Source organism: Melanotaenia boesemani, chromosome 8 (assembly GCF_017639745.1).
Source record: "Melanotaenia boesemani isolate fMelBoe1 chromosome 8, fMelBoe1.pri, whole genome shotgun sequence".
In the NCBI taxonomy this organism is placed as follows: Eukaryota; Metazoa; Chordata; class Actinopteri; order Atheriniformes; family Melanotaeniidae; genus Melanotaenia; species Melanotaenia boesemani.
In genome coordinates this window covers 33,930,145-33,950,573 of record NC_055689.1, presented here as the reverse complement: position 1 = coordinate 33,950,573, position 20,429 = coordinate 33,930,145, and the positions used below count along the sequence as shown (strand labels likewise).

The window sequence follows — 20,429 nt, the reverse complement described above, 5'->3', positions numbered from 1 at the left end:
ACATAAGCTGCTATTTCTAACTAATGAAATGACATTTTTAGTCTAATCTAGAACACATGTTTATAATTCTGATCCGTCCCAACTGGTTGTGGATGAAGACGTGTTTTCTGGACGTCCTTAGCTATTTGTAATCATGACAGGTGGGTATAAAATATGTCTGTTGAATTGTTTTAAACACTTGTGCTGCACATACAGGCACACATATCTACACAAAGATGCAAAAAGCAAAGAATGAACAGTGTGATGAAGCAGCTTCACACCTCAGTTGTGGTTTTTCACCACTTTCCCAGTTTGTTGTGACACAAACAGCCATCTCTCCAGATAACAGAACTTTAAGCTTTACAAAGACGTGTCAGCTGAGTAGAAACTCCAGGACCAGTAAAAATAAAGTAAATTTAGCTCCTTTGTCTGGTGACAACAAAGATGAAAAGATCCACAGACCCACATTGAAGAGCTGAATGAGAGTTGAGGAGCTGTGTGGGTTTGTAGTTGTGTATTTTCATCCCAGCTGCTAAACAACAGATAACAGTGTGTGGTACTAAATTCACCACCAACCTGAACGTGTTTGTGGGAACATGAATGTTTTTAGTCTTTCTGCATCATGTGAGGCAGATTTTTTTCATCTGCTGTCAGATTGAAATCAAGAGCATGAAAGCACACAGCAGCTTCAGCTGAGCTGTCAATCAGCAGCAGCAGTCTGATCTGTGGGCCGCAGGGGCTGATGGGAGCTTTGAGGACCTGTTAGAAAGCACGTGGTCCTGCTCTGATCTCACAGCTCGTCCTTGTTTGGCCTCAGCTGCATCAGAGCACCACTTCTCCCCAGGTTCACCAGAGGAAACACCACTGCACACAATGCTTTTCCTCCCAGCTGCTGCTCTGTGCTGGCTGTGTTCAGGTGAGTGTTTCCAGCCAATCAGGAGCCAACAAACTCCACCTGGAACAAACACTGTCACACTAACCTTCATCTGTCTGGCTGTGTCTCTACAGCGCTGGTTGCCATGGCAGCAGAGCTGATTCAGGAGGATTTAACATTGACCAGGAGAGTTGGTCAAAATGTCTCCTTCAGATGTGGACAAACGGACCAGTGTGATGGCAGTTTCATACTCTGGCATCAGAAGAAAGAAACATTCAGAATAATATTCGATATTGATAGGACAAATGGAAATATAGACAAAAGTTCCTCAAATCATTCTGAAAAAAATGATTTCTCAGCTGTAAATAATTCAAACAGCTGGGATTTGCAGATAGAGAAAGTTAAACTGGTTCATTCAGCCACCTACTACTGTAGCTGTTGAATAGAAATCTGGTTTCCACAGTGAGAAATGATCCCTGCAGCCTGTACAAAAACCTTCAGATGAGCAGATGTCAAACAGTGTTAGTGGCAGGAAGAGAGCAGTAAAGCACAGCCCAGGTTCACATATTTCACCTCCATCTCAGACAGAGTCACAAACACACTGAGCTGAGGGAGTTTCTTCTTTACTGCTGTCTTTATGGATTTAACATTTTATTCTTCTTTTTCTTATTAGCAGAATTTTCTTAAACCATCAACTCTGTGAAGATTTCAGATATCTGCAGTGTTAAATGATGAAATGAAACCTCAACACACCATCAATCAAATCAATCCATTTTCAGCATCTTTGGTTAATAATGAATGTTTTCCTTCAAATATCCAGATAAATGAAATGAATGAAAAATACTTTATTAATCCCAAAGGGAAATTCAATATTGTAGTAGTAGTAATTTTTTTTTTTTTTTTTTTTTTTTAAAACAATCACATTAATTAATTAAGGGCTTTGTTCTTCAGCCTGATAGCTGCTGGAAGGAAGGATCTTCTGTATCTCTCTGTCTTGCATCGGACTTGAACAAGCCTCCCACTGAACACACTCTGTTGTTTCGTCACGGCGTTGTGTAGAGGGTGTGAAGGATCTTCCATTATCTTCGTCAGCTTGTACAGAATTCTTTTTTTGATGATCAACTCCAGCGGCTCCAGAGTTACTCCAAGCACAGAACCAGCTTTCTTGATCAGTTTGTTAATTCTTTTCAAGTCTCTGGTTCTGATGCCGCTGCCCCAGCAGATTGCTGCAAAGCTGATTGCACTTTCAACAACAGACCTGTAGAACATTTGCAACATTTTGGTGCAGACGTTAAAAGATCTCAGCTTCCTTAAGAAGTAGAGTCTGCTCTGACCTTTCTTGTAAATGTACTCAGTGTTGCTTTTCCACTCAAGTCTGTTGTCCAGCTGAACTCCAAGGTACTTGTATTCCTCCACCACCTCCACCTCCTCTCCCATGATGGAAACACTTCTATGTGTGTTCTTGTTCCTCCTGAAGTCAACAATCATCTCCTTTGTTTTCTTGGTATTCAAGATGAGATGATTGTCACCGCACCATTTCACAAACTGACCGACCAGTTCTCTGTACTCTGCTTCTTGTCCATCACTGATACACCCAACAACTGCTGAGTCATCAGAGTATTTCTGCAGATGACAGAACTCAGAGTTGTACTGGAAGTCTGAGGTGTACAGCGTGAATAGAAATGGTGAAAGTACAGTCCCTTGTGGTGTTCCAGTGCAGCTGACCACCATCTCAGACACACAACCTTTCAGTCTCACAAACTGTGGTCTGTTTGTGAGGTAGTCGTAAATCCAGGTGGTTGTGGAGGGATCCACCTGGAATTTCTGCAGCTTCTCACACAGCAGAGCAGGCTGAATCGTATTAAAAGCACTTGAGAAATCAAAGAACATGACCCTCAAAGTGCTGCCTGACTGGTCCAGATGAGAGTGGGCTCTCTGAAGCAGGTATATGATGGCATCTTCAACCCCAAGCCCATTACGGTATGCAAACTGTAATGGGTCCTGAAAGGTGTTCACCTGTTTGCTGAGGTGAGCCAGTAAGAGTCTCTCCAGGACTTTCATGACGTGAGATGTCAGGGCGACTGGTCTGTAGTCTTTTGGTTCAGCTGGTTGTGGTTTTTTAGGCACTGGAACAAGGCAGGATGTTTTCCACAGCACCGGGATTCTTCTCTGACTCAGGCTGGTGTTGAACAGGTGCTGGAGAATCGGACATAGCTGTTTTGAGCAGGTCTTGAGAACTCTGGGACTGACACCATCTGGACCTGCAGCCTTGTTATGGTTCAGTTTCACCAGTTGTTGCATGACTTGGTTACAGGAGACAGACAGAGTGGAGGTGGAGGCAGAGGAGGTTTCAGGAAGTCCTGATGTGGAGGGAGATGAGGTTGTGTCCAGGTCCTTGACTGAGCTGCAGGGTGACAGAGTGGAGGTGTGACAGGAAAGCTGTGGGCTCATGGAGGGTGTGTGGGTAGTTGGGGTTGAAGCAGGAGGTGAGCTAAACCTATTGAATATGAATATGAATATGAATATGAATATGAATATGAATATGAATATGAATAAGAATCTCCTGCTTTGAGCTGCTGCTGGAATAAAGTCCATTCCTCCTTCACAATGTTAATGAGCTCTTCATGAAAACACTTCCAGCAGCTCTTGTTGTTTAACAGCTTTCAGCAGATTTCAGCTCATTTCACTTTATTCCTTTTTAAAAGACAAATCTTGGACTGATCTCAGGTCAGGATTTTGTCTTGCTAGCAGCAGCTTATTAGGACGCTGATTTTTTTGGTCAGATTTCCATAAGTTCCCTGTGGATGTTTCTGCTTCTCAGAGGATGAATCCAGAGAGCATTTTGACTGAAACAAGAAGAGGAAAACAGCCCACAGCATGATGCTACCACCACCATGTTTAACAGCCGCTACCGTCTTCTTGGCGTTGAATTCTCCACCTTCATTCCTCCAAACATGCATCCAAACCTTTGGTCAATGATTTTGTACAAGTTATTGACTCTGTTAATCTCCCACAATATGTTACTGGTCCTACTTATAAAAAGGGCAACACATTAGATGTTGTGTTGTCTCATTGTTTAAAGAAGTCGCCTTTTTTCTCTAATAAGTTTGCTGCCATTAGGTCCGTATCTTCTTTCTCTGTCTTGGAACCTGTTTTGTGCTCAGCTGGTTTTCAGCAGATTGATCCGGTGTTAGTTTAATCCTTCAAACTGCCCTCTTGATATTATTCTCCCCACATTAATTAGAAGTGACTTAAAAAAAAAAATTATATGCACTGCCTCTAGCACTACATGACAGCACCTGGGTCTAACTGGACTCAAAGCGGTCTGACTATCACTTAATTACGACGTCCCATCTTGTTTGAAATCATGCTTGTGTTGTTCTTACTCTCAAATGTAAGTCGCTTTGGATAAAAGCGTCTGCTAAATGACTGTAGAATAGAATAGAATAGAATAGAATAGAAGTGAAGAAGGAAACATTGTTTTCCTTTTGAACTCTGAGTCGTGTAAACAGTGTCTCCACAGCATTTTTCGTTCTATATGTGAGCCATTATGTTAAAGCTAGTCTATATTGCAAGCTGTGTAAATCAAGAGCTTAAAAAATATGAAAAAAGAACCGAGTCATTGAGCAAACATCATGGGAACGTATCTGTGTTCAAATCATGTGCAAGCAGACATTTAATTTGTGTGAGCGTGTGTGTGTGTGTGTGTGTGTGCCTTACTGGGTACTGTAACGTCCATTACAGTGTCGTGCATCAAGTTATAAAGGATATGTTTTATAATTTTAACAGTCTCACTATCACATCACTAGCTGGTCACATGACTGCCCATTCATCTCAAACATCTCTGCCGAGGACCAGCCAGGTGGCAAACTGCCTTTTGGTATATGTTTAATGACCCTTTCACCACCACAATGTTCTGTTCAGAGGAACGGATTAGTAACAGTGTCAGGCCCCCAGCACCCACCTCTCCATTTGCCCCTGTACAACTCAGTGGCCATGCCGCCATGGAACTGGACTGAAGAGCTCACACAGTTAGTGTCTTTTCCTGCCTCCAACTGGAACGCATGGTCATGAGCATTCAGGAAGACAGCATACAGCCATCCAGAGCAGATGTCTGTTACAGTCTCCTTGAAACTGCACAGAAAAGCATACGTGAGGATCTGCTGGAGATCAACTGACTGTATTACTGCTCTGGAACCACTAAGAGCAGCACGTGGGGCAGGTAGGGATGGCCGTCAGTCACAGAACATTGAAGATGGTGGTGATAGAAATCCTGTCTCTAGTGGGTCTCTGCTAGCTAACCTGAAGGTTAGGGTAGGTAGGGTCGGGTAGGATGTGCAGCCTATGAGGAGTTACAGGTTGGGGTCTCTGGCAAGCTGAGCCAGAGGGAAAAAGAAGGAGAAAAGGAAAATATGTTTAAGAGATATTTCACAAAGTGTGTATGTATAGGTTTCAAAGAAAGCATAATAGTCTCATAAAGGTTTGACATTGTTAAAAAAAAAAAAGTAAAAATAAAGGAAAAAATAAAACAAATAAGTAAACAGGTGTAAGCAAAAACATTTTTATAGAACAGTTATGTGGACATTAATAACATACTGATAATGGGGATAAACACAACAGTTGTTTCTTGTAGACCAGTAATTGTCTCTCGGGTGTCTGTTAAGTCTCTGGACATTAAAATGAATATAATAGATTTTGTCCACCTTCTTGCTGAGAGTGACCCTCCAGAACACAGAAAATGTAAAACCTGCACCAGTTTAGTCAATGAGTTTATATTCATCAGGTAGGACCTCTTGGAATGCCAATTGCATCAGTATATGTAGGAGAGTTCTGGTATAAATCAAATTTTCTTCTGTTGGTTCTTTGTATGTGATACAGAAGGGCGGACTGTCAAGAGATTACATCAGCAGCTGAAGCCTTGATAATATTTACTGGAGCTAAAAGAGAAAGAATGGTGCATTTACTTTTTATTGTGGAAGGATGTTTCTTAACAGATTATTACCACAATACCAAAAACCATCAGATCAAGTATAAGAACGTTTGGTGACATTTTGCCAGTCTGGCCATTGATAGTGATAGTACACCAGTCATCATGAATGCGTTCAACCTGAGAACCAGTAAAATTAATGTGTCGTAAGCAAGTCTAATTATTTGATAAAAGGATAGGAGAATTCACATTTGGTGGGGGAAGTTGATAGAATGTATGAATTTGGATTTTCAGTCATATGTAAGTGCATTACATAAAAAGTTTTGTGAGAAAAGGATGATGGTATTGTTAGTAGGCTGGTCCAGGGCAGGAGCAAACTATACAATTCTCTTTAGTTGCAGTTTCAACTGCACTTTCAATCCAGTCAAAGAAATAATTCTTCTGTGCAAAGCCTGTTCCAATTTCCAACACCTCAGACATATTAAAGAGAATCATACTTCTGGCCAATATTCCATCACAAGCGATTTGGGAGTTACTTCTTACATTAAATATAGTTTTGCTGGAGACTTGAATTATGAAATGATCCATAGGGTCTGTTCCACTGTTCCACTTGACAATAGACACCCAAAACCTGACAGTGTCAGTAAGCCGGGGGTTCTTTAAGGTAATAACGAACAGATTACATGAGTCGGGACAACAGACAGACAGAGGTGAAGCTTTTCTAACTGAGATTCTGTCCATAAGGGAGGTTTCCTGTTTAATAACCCCAATTACTCGCACCTGTATTAGTTATCACATAGATCATGAGGGACACCAGTGATCCCATGTGAAGCTTGTGTTATGTACCATGCAGAGTGTTCTTAGGTGGAATCAATTTCTGTCTTTCTGTTCTTTTAGCAGGAACCATTATGTACCTAGGTCTGTCCTCCCTTATTGTAATTAAATTTTGTCTGCTTGTTGCTGACTCCTACATACCCATTCAACAAAGAGCATGTGTGTGTGTTACAGTAGAACTCAGAGACATGCTGAGGACATGCAAGAACGATTACAAGAGGAAGCTGGAGGCTAAACTCCAACAGAACAATGTGAGAGATGTGTGAACAGGAATGAAGCACATCACAAAGATGGAGGGGAAATACAGGCAGACGTCAGGATAGCTAGACCAGTTTAACCAGTTTTTTTAACAGGTTTAGCTCACCTCCTGCCAGACCTCCTACAACATCTTTGGCCACCCACACACCCATAGTGTCCCAAATAGCTCGACTCACCCCCAACATTCTCCTGTACAACACCTCTCCATCTTCTGCCCCCCCTCCCCTTATCAGCCCATCTAGGTGTTGAAGATGCTGTCATCTACCTGCTGCAACGAGCCCATATGCATCTGGATGGTGGAGGAGGCACTGTGAGGATCACGTTCTTTGATTTCTCCAGTGCTTTCAACACCATCCAACTGCTGCTACTGGGGGAGAAGCTGTGGGGGATGGGTGTTGATGACACAATGATCTCCTGGATTACTGACTACTTGACAGGCAGGCCACAGTTTGTTCATCCGGGCAGTGTCCTGTCTGATGTGGTGGTCAGGTTGTACGAAGTCATGCAATATTTCAGTTTGAATCATTTGGTCCACGGTTCTTCTTCATGGTAATATGTGCGAGCACGAGCGAACTCCCGCATTTTACAGTGATAAGATGATGCCTCCTAAAAATCACAAATCTGGAAACCAGAAAAGACTTGAGCGGGAGGCCAGGAGTAGGAGCAGCAGAGCAGGGGTCCAGAATATTAGACATTTCTTCTCCAAGAATGGTGAGAGTCAAACTACAGAGGGCTGAAACCATTTGGTCATTTATTCCTTGTCTGTACCCACTAACCTCAGATGGGTTGAGGGCGCTGGAGCTTACGGGTGAGAGGAGGGGTACACTCTGGACAAGTCGCCAGTTCATTGTAAAGCAACGATTCCTGCTGTAGAAAACTGAATGTTGCGTTCTTTACAATCTTTACACTGGCTTCCAGTCAGTCACAGAATAGATTTTAAAACCCTTCTGATCATTTACAAATCCCAGAATGGTTTAGGCCCAGAATACATCTGTGATATGTTCAGAGAATATAAACCTAGCAGAGCTCTTAGGTCCAAAGACTCTGGTCAACTAGTCCAGGCCAGAGTCCAGACTAAACATGGAGAAGCAGCATTTAGCTGTTATGCTGCAAACAAATGGAACAAACTGCCAGTGGAGATTAAACTTTCCCCAAATGTAGACATTTTTAAATCCAGGTTAAAAACTTTTCTTTTCTCATGCGCCTATGCATGAAATCTGCACGGTAACTTTTTTTAACTTATCTTGCTTTTAATCATTTTAATGTAATTTATTATTTTATTGTGATTATGTGTTGATTATGTGTTGATGCCTTTTACTATTCTAAATATCTGTAATGTCTTTGTTTTATGTAAAGCACTTTGAATTGTCCTGTACATGAAATGTGCTACACAAATAAACTGCCTTGCTTTGCCTTGCCTTGCCTTACTAATTTGGAGGCCAACTACAGTGGACTGTGTTTCACACACCGTCTCTCTGTCAGTGAGACTGGGACAAGAAGATAGATGATTTAATGGCGTGGGTCTGGTAAGAACTGAAAACTGGAGGAAGAGATGCTGAATCCAAATGTCTGCTGTTAAACTGAACAAACCTGCCACAACAGCACGAAGTCAGAGCTCCAGCAGCAGAAGCATTCACTCAGTTACATGGCTGCATCGACTTGTATTATGATGCATTCACGTTCTGCTCAGTAATATGAGCATTAAGCAAAGGCCAGTTATGCTATTATCATGTGTTCAAATCTAGTCTTGTAAAATGTTGTTATTGGTGGGACATTTGAATAGCCTAAATGAAAGGAAATGATAATAATAATACAGGGGTTAATAGTTCAAATATTTTTGGTTGTTTTCACAGCAATATAAAATACAAGGCACCAAATACTTCTTGCCGTACAAGGGTGATGTCACTCAATTATTTTTTCCCTCCTACATGAGTGTTTACTGAAACTAAACTGCTCTTTACATGGGTCTTATGCAAGGGGTAACTCTACACAGCTTGACCTCCACATACATGGCAAAGTGAAAGTATCTTCCTAGAGCCATGGTACTGAGAACCCCATTTAAATTGTGTGTATTCCAAGACTGGGTTAGTTCTTCATCAGTTTCTATGAAACATAAAGTTTAATGTTCACAAAAGCAATATATAATGGAACAATAAGCCTTTATGCTCTGCTGCTCCAGAAAGGTCTGACCCAGCAGCAGACCTTCATCTCCAGCAGTCCAATGATGCCTTTGAGGGTGAGATAGACTCTGGTTGGCTGTTTTGGTTTAATAATGAACTGCTGTACCATTGGTAATTACTAAGACTTTAATCCACCAATTAGTTATTTCAATTTTATAATCAATAGCAAAATATATCCTAAATTTATCTATAACGCGACTTAAGTCGCTGTCCTTGTTGTTGATGGAGCCAGGCCCATGTCCCCAGAGCAAGGCTCCTTCAGATAGAGAAGGGAATTGTTTAAGGGGCAAAAAATGGGACACTTTATGTTATTATTTTTTTAACATCAGTGCTTGCTTGTTCACAATAAAATACCCACAACCTATTTGTTGAGCGGTTTATTAAAACTGTATTTGCAATCAGAGGTGTAAAAACATCGTTTAAGTAGTTATGGGTACCACAGTATGAAAATAATAATTCATCATTTACATAATAATACTACTCCTACATTGTAAAGAAGAAAACAAATTGGGTGCATTACATCAGACACCAAGGTTATAATAGTTTTGGATTTTTTATTAGTTTTAGTTTTTATTTCGTTTTGACTTTTTATTTTCAAATTGAGTTAGTTTAATTTTCTAGTTTTTATTAGTTTTCGTTTTTTAAAATGCTTAGTTTTAGTTTAGTTTTTTTAGTTTTAGTGTTAGTTTTAGTTTTTGTTTGTTTTTTCTAAATTAGAGTATTTGCCAAGTGCAAAATTCAAAATAATCAGAATAAGCACTGTATAATAAAAACTTAAGATACTATTTTTAAAAACTGTATCAGGAGAAAACATGATACAGAACAAATCACTGCAGCTGATTATCAGTACAGGACCTCACATGTTATACTGGACATGATAAAGCTGTGGATATTATACACACTGAAAGTAAACGTGTCTGTTAGAACACAGAGCCAGCAGCTGGTTAAGATACTGATCTCAGCTGGATGCTGATGTGCTTTTCTTTTCAGAATTAAAAGTTTAGTCTCCCAGAAAGACCAAGAGAAACTCATCCGTGCATTCATCTCCAGTAGGCTGGATTACTGTAATGGTCTTTCAACAGGACTTCCTAAAAAGAGCATTAAACATCTGCAGCTCATTCAAAACTCTGCTGCTAGAGTTTTAACCAGGACTAAGAGATCTGAACACATCACACCAGTTTTAAAATCTTTACACTGGCTTCCAGTCAGTCACAGAACAGATTTTAAAACCCTTCTGATCATTTACAAATCCCAGAATGGTTTAGGCCCAGAATACATCTGTGATATGTTCAGAGAATATAAACCTAGCAGAGCTCTTAGATCCAAAGACTCTGGTCAACTAGTCCAGACCAGAGTCCAGACTAAACATGGAGAAGCAGCATTTAGCTGTTATGCTGCAAATAAGTGGAACAAACTGCCAGTGGAGATTAAACTTTCACCAAATGTAGACATTTTTAAATCCAGGTTAAAAACATTTCTTTTCTCATGTGCCTATACATGAAATCTGCACGGTAACTTTTTTAACTTATCTTGCTTTTAATCATTTTAATGTAATTTATGATTTTATTGTGATTCTTGCTATGTGTTGCTGTCTTTTATTATTTCTTAATATCTGTAATGCTTTTGTTTTATGTAAAGTACTTTGAATTGTCCTGTACATGAAATGTGTTGTACATATAAACTGCCTTCTATGCTGAAAATACATAACCTGCTGTCCAACATTGTAAACAAAAACAAATTTAAGCCTCTCAAATTCAGCTTTTCAAGATTTTGTGTTTGCATGTGTGTGTAGGTCTGTTTGCATGTGTGTGTGAGAGACTGTGTGTGTGTGTGTGTGTGTGTGTGTGGTGTGTTTAATTGAGAGTGTGTCTGTGACTCACGTTCCCTCCCCATGCTGCTTGGCCTGGCTGAAGCTTATCTTTCCGTGGAGGGGGACAGAAAGGCTACCTGGTCCAGGGACTCCTGGTTAGCTTCTTGTGCAGCTTTTCAAATGGACTTTCAGATTCCTGGTTTTTCCTTCCACATGTTGTACCACCTGCTTCTTCTACAAGGTACTTTTACCTTTGGCATGGTCATAATGAAAGGAATCCCAAATAGGACTCTGCCGCTTTCGCCTAACTTTCTCTGTAGCTTCACGCTAGCCGGCGCGGGTGAACACGCTGTTGACACGTGACGTCACGGACCTTCAGTTGTCGTACACCTGGCGTAAATCCGGCAGAGCGAAGTAAACAGATTTCATATCAACCCCGAGGCCTTATGTATGAAATAAATATACAAAAAACAAAAACGAAGGACATTTCTGCTTTCATTTTAGATTGTTTTAGTTCATTTTGTAAACACACAATACAGTTTTAGTTAGCTTTTGTTTTTTTAAAAACTCTCGTTTTTATTTTTATTTCAGTTAACGAGAATGTTTTTTTCATTTTAATTTTCGTTTTTTTTGTTGGTTTTCGTTAACTATAATAACCTTGTCGGGCACCGTCAAGAACAGTGAAAAACATCATAATACACAGACGTTAAAAAGGGGCAACAATCCTGGGGTAGAGGGGCCCATGGCCATATTCTTTCTGGGAGTCCATAATTCCTGGCAACTGCCCTGCTGTGTACTGCAGAAATCAATCGGGAGTTACAAATGCAGGAATGTTGGATGCACGGTCAGTAAGGGGGACCTGCCAATAACCTTTTAATAGGTCCAGCTTACTGACACACTGTGCAGATCCGATCGTGTCCACACAATCCTCAATTTGGGGTAACGGATAGGCATCCGGAACCGTCACAACATTTACTTTTCAAAAATCTGTGATAAACCTTGGAGATCCGTTGGGTTTTGTCTTGACTAAACAAGACGTACTCCATGGACTATTACTATGCTTAGCAAATCCGTGTTGTAACGTATAATCTGTCTCATTTTTCATCTGGGCCCTTTGGGAGGGATTACAGCAGGTTTAACCCCACAATGGCAATTTTTTGTGTTTGGCTGGAAAATGGCTGCGATGCTTTACTGGGTGTCTGCTGTGCTAGTTGGTAATTTGTTTGGTGGTGGACTGTTTGAGAGTGTGCAGCAGGACCAATCCTGCCTGCTCGTGTGTTCCCCGTGAGGGAACGGTAGAACAGTCCGTCGAGTTTGGACCTACCTTGTCTTCTACACTCAGTATTGGTTTAAGAATCGCTATGCTTTCGTTTGTGTTCAGCCATGTTGTTATCTTTGTGTTACGTATCAGGTTTATGTTGTGTTGGGCTAGATTAGGCTTTTGTTTGTGACGGATCTCACTTAGTTTATGGGAACTGCTGCTCTTTGTTTGGTTTTGGTTTTCACACCGAGTTCTGTATTTTCATTTGGTTTCACTCGGTGGGTTTTATATAGGGTTTTGTTAATTCCTTTGTGTATTTATTTCAGTAGTTTCACTAACCCCAACACTTTACCTTTTTTGTTCCAGGGTTTATTCCATGTTTATGTTTCTGTCAATAAATTGGGTTGTGTCAAGCTTTTATACCTGGCCCAGCGTAGTTTTGTGTTGCGCCCTGTCCTGCCCCTGATATGGGACGTAACATAATGGTTGTCCCATTGTGTTGTCCTGTGGGAGGACTTAATCATGGTTCGGTTTAAGTTGGATTCACCGTTTTACACCCAGTTTTGTTTAAGCTTTGGCTACACCGTTAGTTTTTCTGCCACGGTGGGTGCTTTGTGTTTAGTTACAGTGTTGGGCTAGATTAGTGTTTGGTTTTGGTTGTGACTTCCGTCACTTTAGTTTATGGATCTGCTGCTCTTTTGTTTGGTTTTAGCTTCACCGAGTCTTTGTACAGTCTTTTGGTTTTCACTCGGTGGTTTTTGGTATAGGTTCTGGCATATTTCTTTCAGCAGGTCTGCTAACCCCAACACTCATTCATTTTGTGTGCCTTTTTGTTACAGGTTTTCACTCATCGTTCAGGGGGGTTTTAATAAAATGGTTTTATTTCAAATCTACCATCTGTCTTCAACGTTGTTTTTGTTACGCCCAATCATGCCCCAGAGTCGGGTCGTAACACAAGTAACAAAAGGAAAAAGTAAATAAAACTCAGGTAAAGTTAGGGATGTTATGCTCAAGCTGATCTCCTCGATCACGTGTGGAGCATGTGACACGAAAGTGTTGCGAGCATTGTTTCTGAGCATTGATTCAGAGTGCCAAAAGCCACGTGATAGACCAACCGAGGCCTTGTTACGTCATCAACGTGTATCGAGCAGCACGCGGGATCTTCGAAGCGTCCAAGCTTGTCAATCTCTCAATAAGAGATTCCAAACGGTGAGGAGATCGTGGGGTTTTTGAGAGGAGATTCTGTAGCGATTGTGCGACGTTGCATTTTGAGAACAAATTTAGGGGGAGCATCACATCAGTTTTAGCTTATATAAGTTTAATAACAGTGTGCTAGTGTGCCTAAGCAACAAGGAGACTCTTCATATGGGGTAAGTGAGAAGGACATTTGACTAATTATGTCTTCCAGTAAACAACATGTGAGATGTTACACTTAAGGGAAATTTCTAGGTCAACCGGATTCCAGAAGAAATCCCTTGCTTGTCTGTGTATGGTCTCTTTGTCCCTGTTTTCCAGAACATAAGAAGCCGCTAAGAAGCCATTAACAGAGGGGGGTAGACATCTGCATGTGGTCAACCTGTGATTACATCTGACCTGACTCCAGCAATCTCAGCATTAGTCAGCAAAACTGTGTATAGCAAGGAGGAGGAGCTGTAATATTTAAGGGTTCAGAAATCAGTTAGAGGGTGTCCTGTCTGTAGTGGGCAACAGGACATCTCTTATGTCATATGTCAGTGATACATATGAACCTGGAGGTCTGTAATTTGCACATTCTCATACTCTGTAAATTAATAAATTGTCAACTGAGAGAAGTAGTATGTCATCTATGCTCCATCACACATAAAAAAGAAGAAGAAGAAAAAAAAACAAACAAAAGTATTTTAGTGTATAAACCCACAAGGCAACTCAGTGACTGTGTCAGCATGTGTGAAGGCATTGTTTAAAACCTAAATGAGAGATAGAGTTACATGATCAGGTAACATTTTTCAGTGCAGTTGTTCATTAGAGCATTTATTTATAAGATTGTAGGTTTCAGTGTTTTTTTAACCAGTGGAAATTGAAACAGTAACCAGAGGGTGTCAGTGGGGGTAGTGTGGAAATGTTGATCTGTGTAACGAGCAAGCGGCAACCTTGGCGGGAAAATGTGAAGCCTATGTGGAAGTGTTGTAGTTCAGCCTGCTAGGGGCTGGCTCCAAAACAGAGCAAATCCCCATAGACTCCCATGTTAAAAGACCACCTTCACAGCAGAAATAAACATGTTTGAAGCCTGGTACAAAAAAACATTTAAGGATTAATAGGTCAAGTTTACCTCCATGAGAACTGTGAGGGGGGTGAATTTTTTTCTAACTCATCCATTTGGATGTTATTTAATCTTAAAATTCAGCATTAGGGGCGTGTCCTTCTGATTGACATGTATCGAATATCCATGGCAAGAAGGAAGAGTGTAGCACAAACGCAGTTTTTAGCCGGCTAACAGCTTGCCTTAGCTTTAGCTTACCCACCTTCATGAGCCTGTTAGCTCACATTAGACACGAGTTGGCTCAGTTAGCTTTTAGCTACAAGCAGCTTGGATTTTGCAGGACGTCAATCATCGACCCCCACGCTCACAGCCCCCCTCTCAGCTCCAGCATTTTGCCCATTTTTGTATTTTCCTGGAGCGACAGCAGGCGTGACTCTGCCAAGATGGCGATGGTAGGAACCGCCCAGTGAACTTCACTTTTGCTCTTCAGAAACCGACAGGTGACGTCCTGGAGGCTCCGTCCATCTTTTATATACAGTCTATGGTAAGGAGACACACCGCTTCCTCACTTCAGTTAATACATGCAGGAGCACAAGACAGCTGGTGTTATTGACCTTTTCTCCCCCTTATCAGGGCTTTTTCACATGCAGAGTGCGAGGAGTCAGGAGTGAGCAAAGATGAGCGCGATCGTGCAAATGTGACCACGCCTCTACAGAGGCCAGAGGCAGACCAGGGAAACCCAGAGACCCAGGTGATCAGCAGCAATCCTGGAGCATGAACCCAAGCCAACACACCACAAAGACTACCCCGGACTAGTGATGTGTCGGTCACGAACGATTCGTTCAGTATGAACTAATCCTTTATATAACTCGGGAGTAACGGGTCCTCTCAGTAACCGATTCGTTCATTTTCATGCGGTACCTCCTCTCGCCACATGGCAGGAAGCTGCATAAACTCAGTCAGTAGGTCAGGACAGGAAACAGACATGATTCGTTCAGGACTCACTCAGGTCCGTCCTCAGGTCCTTGTTCTTTTGTCACGTGACAGCCAGGCTGCTCAGGCATTTGTGACAGACAGCTCGGGCTGCACGGTCTCGGTCTCGTTCTCGTTCTCGGTCTCGGTCTCGTTCTCGGTCTCGTTCTCGGTCTCGTTCATCATTCAGGCTGTTTGGCGAGCAGTACGTTCGCTCTCGGATTGGTCTCCCTAGTGCTTCTGTCACATGACAGGCAACTCGGTCACTGAACGGGTCTTCCTTCGTTCGTTCACAGCTCGAGCTGTATCTAGCTCAGCAGTACGTTCGCTCTCGGCTCGGTCTCTTGTTCATTTGTCACGTGATAGCTACTGAGTCACTGTTGTGCTGTTAAACAATGGCAGGGAGGATGTAGAACACAAATCATTTTATTGTGGTGTGTATTTGCTTCCCTACGTTTTCACATGGTTTGAATTGCTTGTGGCATTACCAATAGTTTTGTTGCCTTCAGTATTTACTGCTTGAGAATCGCAGACTTTTTTACAACGCCACCTACTGTAAAAATGAACGACATGATTCGTTCAAGATTCGTTCACTTTACTGTTCGAGAGTAAAAGACCTGGGTTAGTGAAAAGAGTCGAACTTCGCATCATTACCCCGAACCCCCAAGAGTGGCAGAGGAAGGCCCCAGCCAGGGCCCCCCTCGGTCATGGGGCACAGGCCCCAGCGGGCCAATCTCCCATTGTTCTACACCAGGGCTACTCAATTCGGTTGAGGGCTGCAATCCAGCAGGTTTTTCATGTATCCCTGCACCAACACTCCTGAGTCAAATATATTCATTAATTTGACTCAGGTGTGTTGGTTCAGGAATACATGGAAAACCTGCTGGATTGCGGCCCTCGTAGGACCGAATTGAGTAGCCCTCTTCTACACCCTCCATCTTCACCTGGCGTCCAGGAAACAGGGGTGTGAGAAGATCCCATTGCCCTCACCCTCCCTGCTCTTGACTGTTTGTGTGTTGTTCCCAATCAGCTTCCCTTCATATCCCTACACCCCTCTTGCCTTTGTGCCATACCCTGAGTCCCAAGGTGGTGACCAGACACCGGGACATGCACTAACCTATCCTGTGGCAGCAAACCTGGGCAGGCCCAGAACCCTGGGCACTAACTGACCCCTCCACCCCCAAGAAAGGGGGCTAACCTGGGAATCAGAACCCAGAAACTTCACCCATCCCACCCAAGAACAGTCCGGCCATCTGACCCATGGCCAACACCCAATTTCCCAGGCCCCACCTATGGCCATGCACCACAGCCATGAGGCGATATCATCTGCAGTACGAACTGTTGCACTTTTCACATTGTTTAGAAGCATGTATGGATGTTTATTCATAAACATCCCACTGGTCGCATCATTCATCATAAATCATTTACAAATTGTTAAAAAGCTCATCACGTGTCCGGCTTTGTTTCCAGATATTGTTGCCTGGGCAACAATTGAACATTCGTGTGCTTGTCCTTGTGAAAGTATAAAGGAAGACTTATGGTCAGATTGACATGAGTTTTGCACGTATTTAATCAAAAAGCAAAGTATCAGATAAATTCCACATTGACCTGATGGTGGCGCTAGATGAAAAGCCAGAGAATCAACAAAGTTATTCCAGGTCATCCTGAGGGGAACATGAACGTCTGAACCAGACTATCCATCCAATAGTTGTTGAGATATTTCACTCTGAACCACAAATGTCCACCTGATGGTGGCGCTAAATAAAAAGTCAGAATCAACAAAGTCCCTCAATGAAGTTAATCCTCTGGGGACCAAGAATGTCTGTTAAAGGTTTCATGTCAATCCATCCCTCCATCCTTTAGTCCAGATCCAGTCCATCTGGACTAAAGTAGTGGACTGACCAACAGACTGACATTAACATCAGAGCCATGCTGCTAGTGTGGCTAAAAGAGAAGAGAAGAAGAGACAGTCATGTTGATATGAACATTAGAGAAACACATCATGGAGCTGAAATATGATCCTGCTTCATCATTTGAACTCCTTCACCTCAGCTGACACGTTCACCAGCAGACAGGTTTTTGTACCAGTCTTTCTCACTGTGTTGGGGACAGATGGCACATCTTACTACGAAAACTTTAGATCTGGGACTAAACTGTATGTAACAGGTAAGAACAAACATTTCTTTTCCTTCACTTGTTTTCTTGTAGAAGTTAAAATGTGTTTAAAGTCAGTTTCTGCTGCTTCAGGCTTTACATGTTAGTTTTTTCATCATTAGTAGAGAATTCATCATGCAGCCATTGTTACAGAAGAAAAGCTCAATAATTCCTGAAAACATGTTTAAATCTCACTGAACAACTAAACTTATTCTTTATTTCTGCAAATATTAGTCATGATACAAACATTTACTTTTTCATCTTCTCAGTAATTCTCTGACATCTGCTAGTTTTTGTGGAAAAAGAAATTTTTGTTAAATTAAAAATAGTTTGAATTTTCTGTAGAGGACAAAACTAAATTAAATGTCACTTGAAAAATTAACATGTGAACAAATTGTATTTTAAAGAGAAACTAAAACAAACTTGAAAGTGGAATAAAAATGTTAAGTTTTGATCAAGTGTAAGTAACAGATAAATGTTACATGAGCTTTAATTCCATGTTGGACATAAGAATAAAAACACTGAAGCAGAAAAAAAAAATAAAATCTGCTGGTTTTTAATCAAAGATTTAAAACTTAAAAATTATCTAAAAATGTCTGTAAATGTTTTAGAGAACATATTTAACTTCTTTCACAAACTAAAATATTTTTTAAAAAATAAATTAAAAATGTACGATTTAGTTAATATTTGTTTATTAATTCAGTACAATTTTGTGTACAACTTATAGAAATAAATGGAAAAATGGATAAAAATCTTTCAGAGAAAATGCGAACAAAAAAGATGAATTTATATTTGAATAAATTTGTTATCATGTAGGTTATTTAAAAAATAATTAGCAGTCATCAAATATTATTTCTTAATTATAAATTTTAATTTAAAAGTTAGTGAAAGGATAAAAAATAAACTGAAAGATTTTAATCTGTTTTCATTGAATGGACTAATTGCTGGTAAATATTAAATGTTTTCATTATTTTATTAAATGAAATTATAGAAATTTCCTCGGCAGAAACATATTTATTAAATGTTTCATTAAACATTTTCATGTGTAGTGTAAAAGCTGTAAAATATAAATATATTATATAGATACATAGATTGTAATTAGTACTTTGTATCAGTGATAAACGGGAAAAGAAAAAGAAACATTTATATTTAAATACTTTTTTATAGGAAGCATAACAATTAATAAGTAGTGAAAGTGAACTTTGTGCTGTATTGATGAGGAGTTTATTGATCAGAGTCCATGTTTCCAGGATCAGACTGAATGCAGTGCAGTGCTGGAAGCTGCTGCTAACTGTGTGAATGTGTGTGTTGCTTGTTGCTGCTGTCAAACTTCAGATGAGCAGGTAGTGAAGCCCGTGGTGAGCGTGTACCCAGCAGCATCCAGAGTCCACCAGGAGGGGAGGAGCTCCCTGCTGTGTCTGGCCTCAGCCATGTTTCCTCCTCTGGTCCAGTTCTCCTGGAAAAGACAGAAGGAGGACGGTTCTCTGGAGGAGCTGCTCCCTGCTGAGGGAGATCAGCTGGAGATCAAAGAGTCAGGACGCTCCGCTGCCATCAGGGTGGTCGATCGTGATGCTTTCTACACACAGAAATACATCTGCTACGTCAAGCATGAGGGGGGAACAGTGGAGGCCCAAACACAACAAGGTAATGAAGGCTTGGAGACTGTGTTCAGCAGAGATTCAGCTTCATGTGGAGACGCTGTCAAAGAGAGCAGAGGAGCAGAGGACTGACATTTCTCACTGTAACTCCAACATTTGACTCCTTTTCTGTTTCAGATGTTTGTCCCTGGCTTCAGACGCTCTTAAACCAAGTGAAGCTGCTCTTGCTGCTGTCCACAGTGCTGATGGTGAAGAGTCTGGTGTACTGCTGTGGACTCTCTCTGCTGATGATCCTCAGAAACAAGGGACCGTCCACCAACTGCACACATGCTGACTGACTGTTTTCTGTTGCTCTCTTTTTATGCAGATTTTACAGTTATTTTCAGAATTGACATCCATTTATTAACATTTATATTTGCTGTCATGAAGTGTAAATTCAAACGGAACGTTTGATCTTAATGATTTATTTTATATCTGCTTTCTGTCTTTGACATATTTGATAATTTTCAGTTTTTCTTCCAGTCTGCAATTTTTTTTGTATTGCACAGTTTTTCTGTTTTTTCTTTTCTTGAAAACAAAATGAAATAAATGTTTATTTTTTTCATAATAAATATCAAGTCACAATATATGTCTTTACTACAAAGTGGAGTTTATTCATAATTATAATCATAATAACAAGTCAAAAAGTTTTTAAAGCACTGAAATTACACAAAAACCACAGAAATAATTCCAAAATAGAAAAAGTAGAAAGAGCAACATTAAAACATCAGAACAAAGATCAGAAAATATTCTCCAAATCCAAGTCTGTACAGGAAGGTTTATAAAATCTTTTAAACTTGCTCTGACTCAGCTGTTCTGATGCTGACTGAGAGTTTGTTCCGCGTTCTTGGAGCTAAAACAGTAGAATCATGGTTCCCTTTGTTCTAAGTGTGAACTGTGGAACTTTAAACAACAGCTGAGTCTCTGATCTGAGGGGTCGAGGTGCAGAATGAAGAGTTCTGACATGGAAAGTTGATCCAGACCGTGAAGGTTTTAAAAGTGATCAACAGAAGCTTAAATGACATTGTGGAGAGCAGGTTCACAGAGGCTGAACCAGTTTGAAGAGAAATCAATAAAAACTCAGCTGTGATTGAGACCAACAGACTCCTCTGACGGCTCTGCAGGAGGTTTTCAATCAACTATCAGCCGGTGAAAAAATGAGACCTGAGCTGAACCAACATGGACGTCTTATCCTGCTTTTGTTTTCAGACCAACCAAACAACATGATTTGTTTGTGTCGGTGGTTTGTGAGTCTGTCTCAGTGTGGTTTTTGTTGCTCTGATGAATGATAACAGAAGTACAGT

General features: G+C 40.9%; 1 protein-coding gene across 2 annotated transcripts in view; it reads left to right on the top strand.

Annotated features, from left to right (window-relative positions):
• The window catches only part of LOC121645166, a 52,556-nt gene extending 32,853 nt beyond the window's left edge, over positions 1 to 19,703 (top strand). Inside the window, exons 1-3 of one of the 2 annotated variants that reach the window (XM_041993574.1) lie at positions 17,153 to 17,500; positions 18,824 to 19,132; positions 19,264 to 19,676. In XM_041993574.1, coding sequence (XP_041849508.1) covers positions 17,350 to 17,500; positions 18,824 to 19,132; positions 19,264 to 19,424 — 621 coding nt within the window. In that variant the 5' untranslated portion in view covers positions 17,153 to 17,349 and the 3' untranslated portion in view covers positions 19,425 to 19,676. Of the gene's footprint in view, positions 1 to 17,152; positions 17,501 to 18,823; positions 19,133 to 19,263 lie in introns of those variants that run through there. The other variant, XM_041993576.1, reaches the window with a different exon arrangement.
• The last annotated feature ends 726 nt before the right edge of the window (positions 19,704 to 20,429 follow it).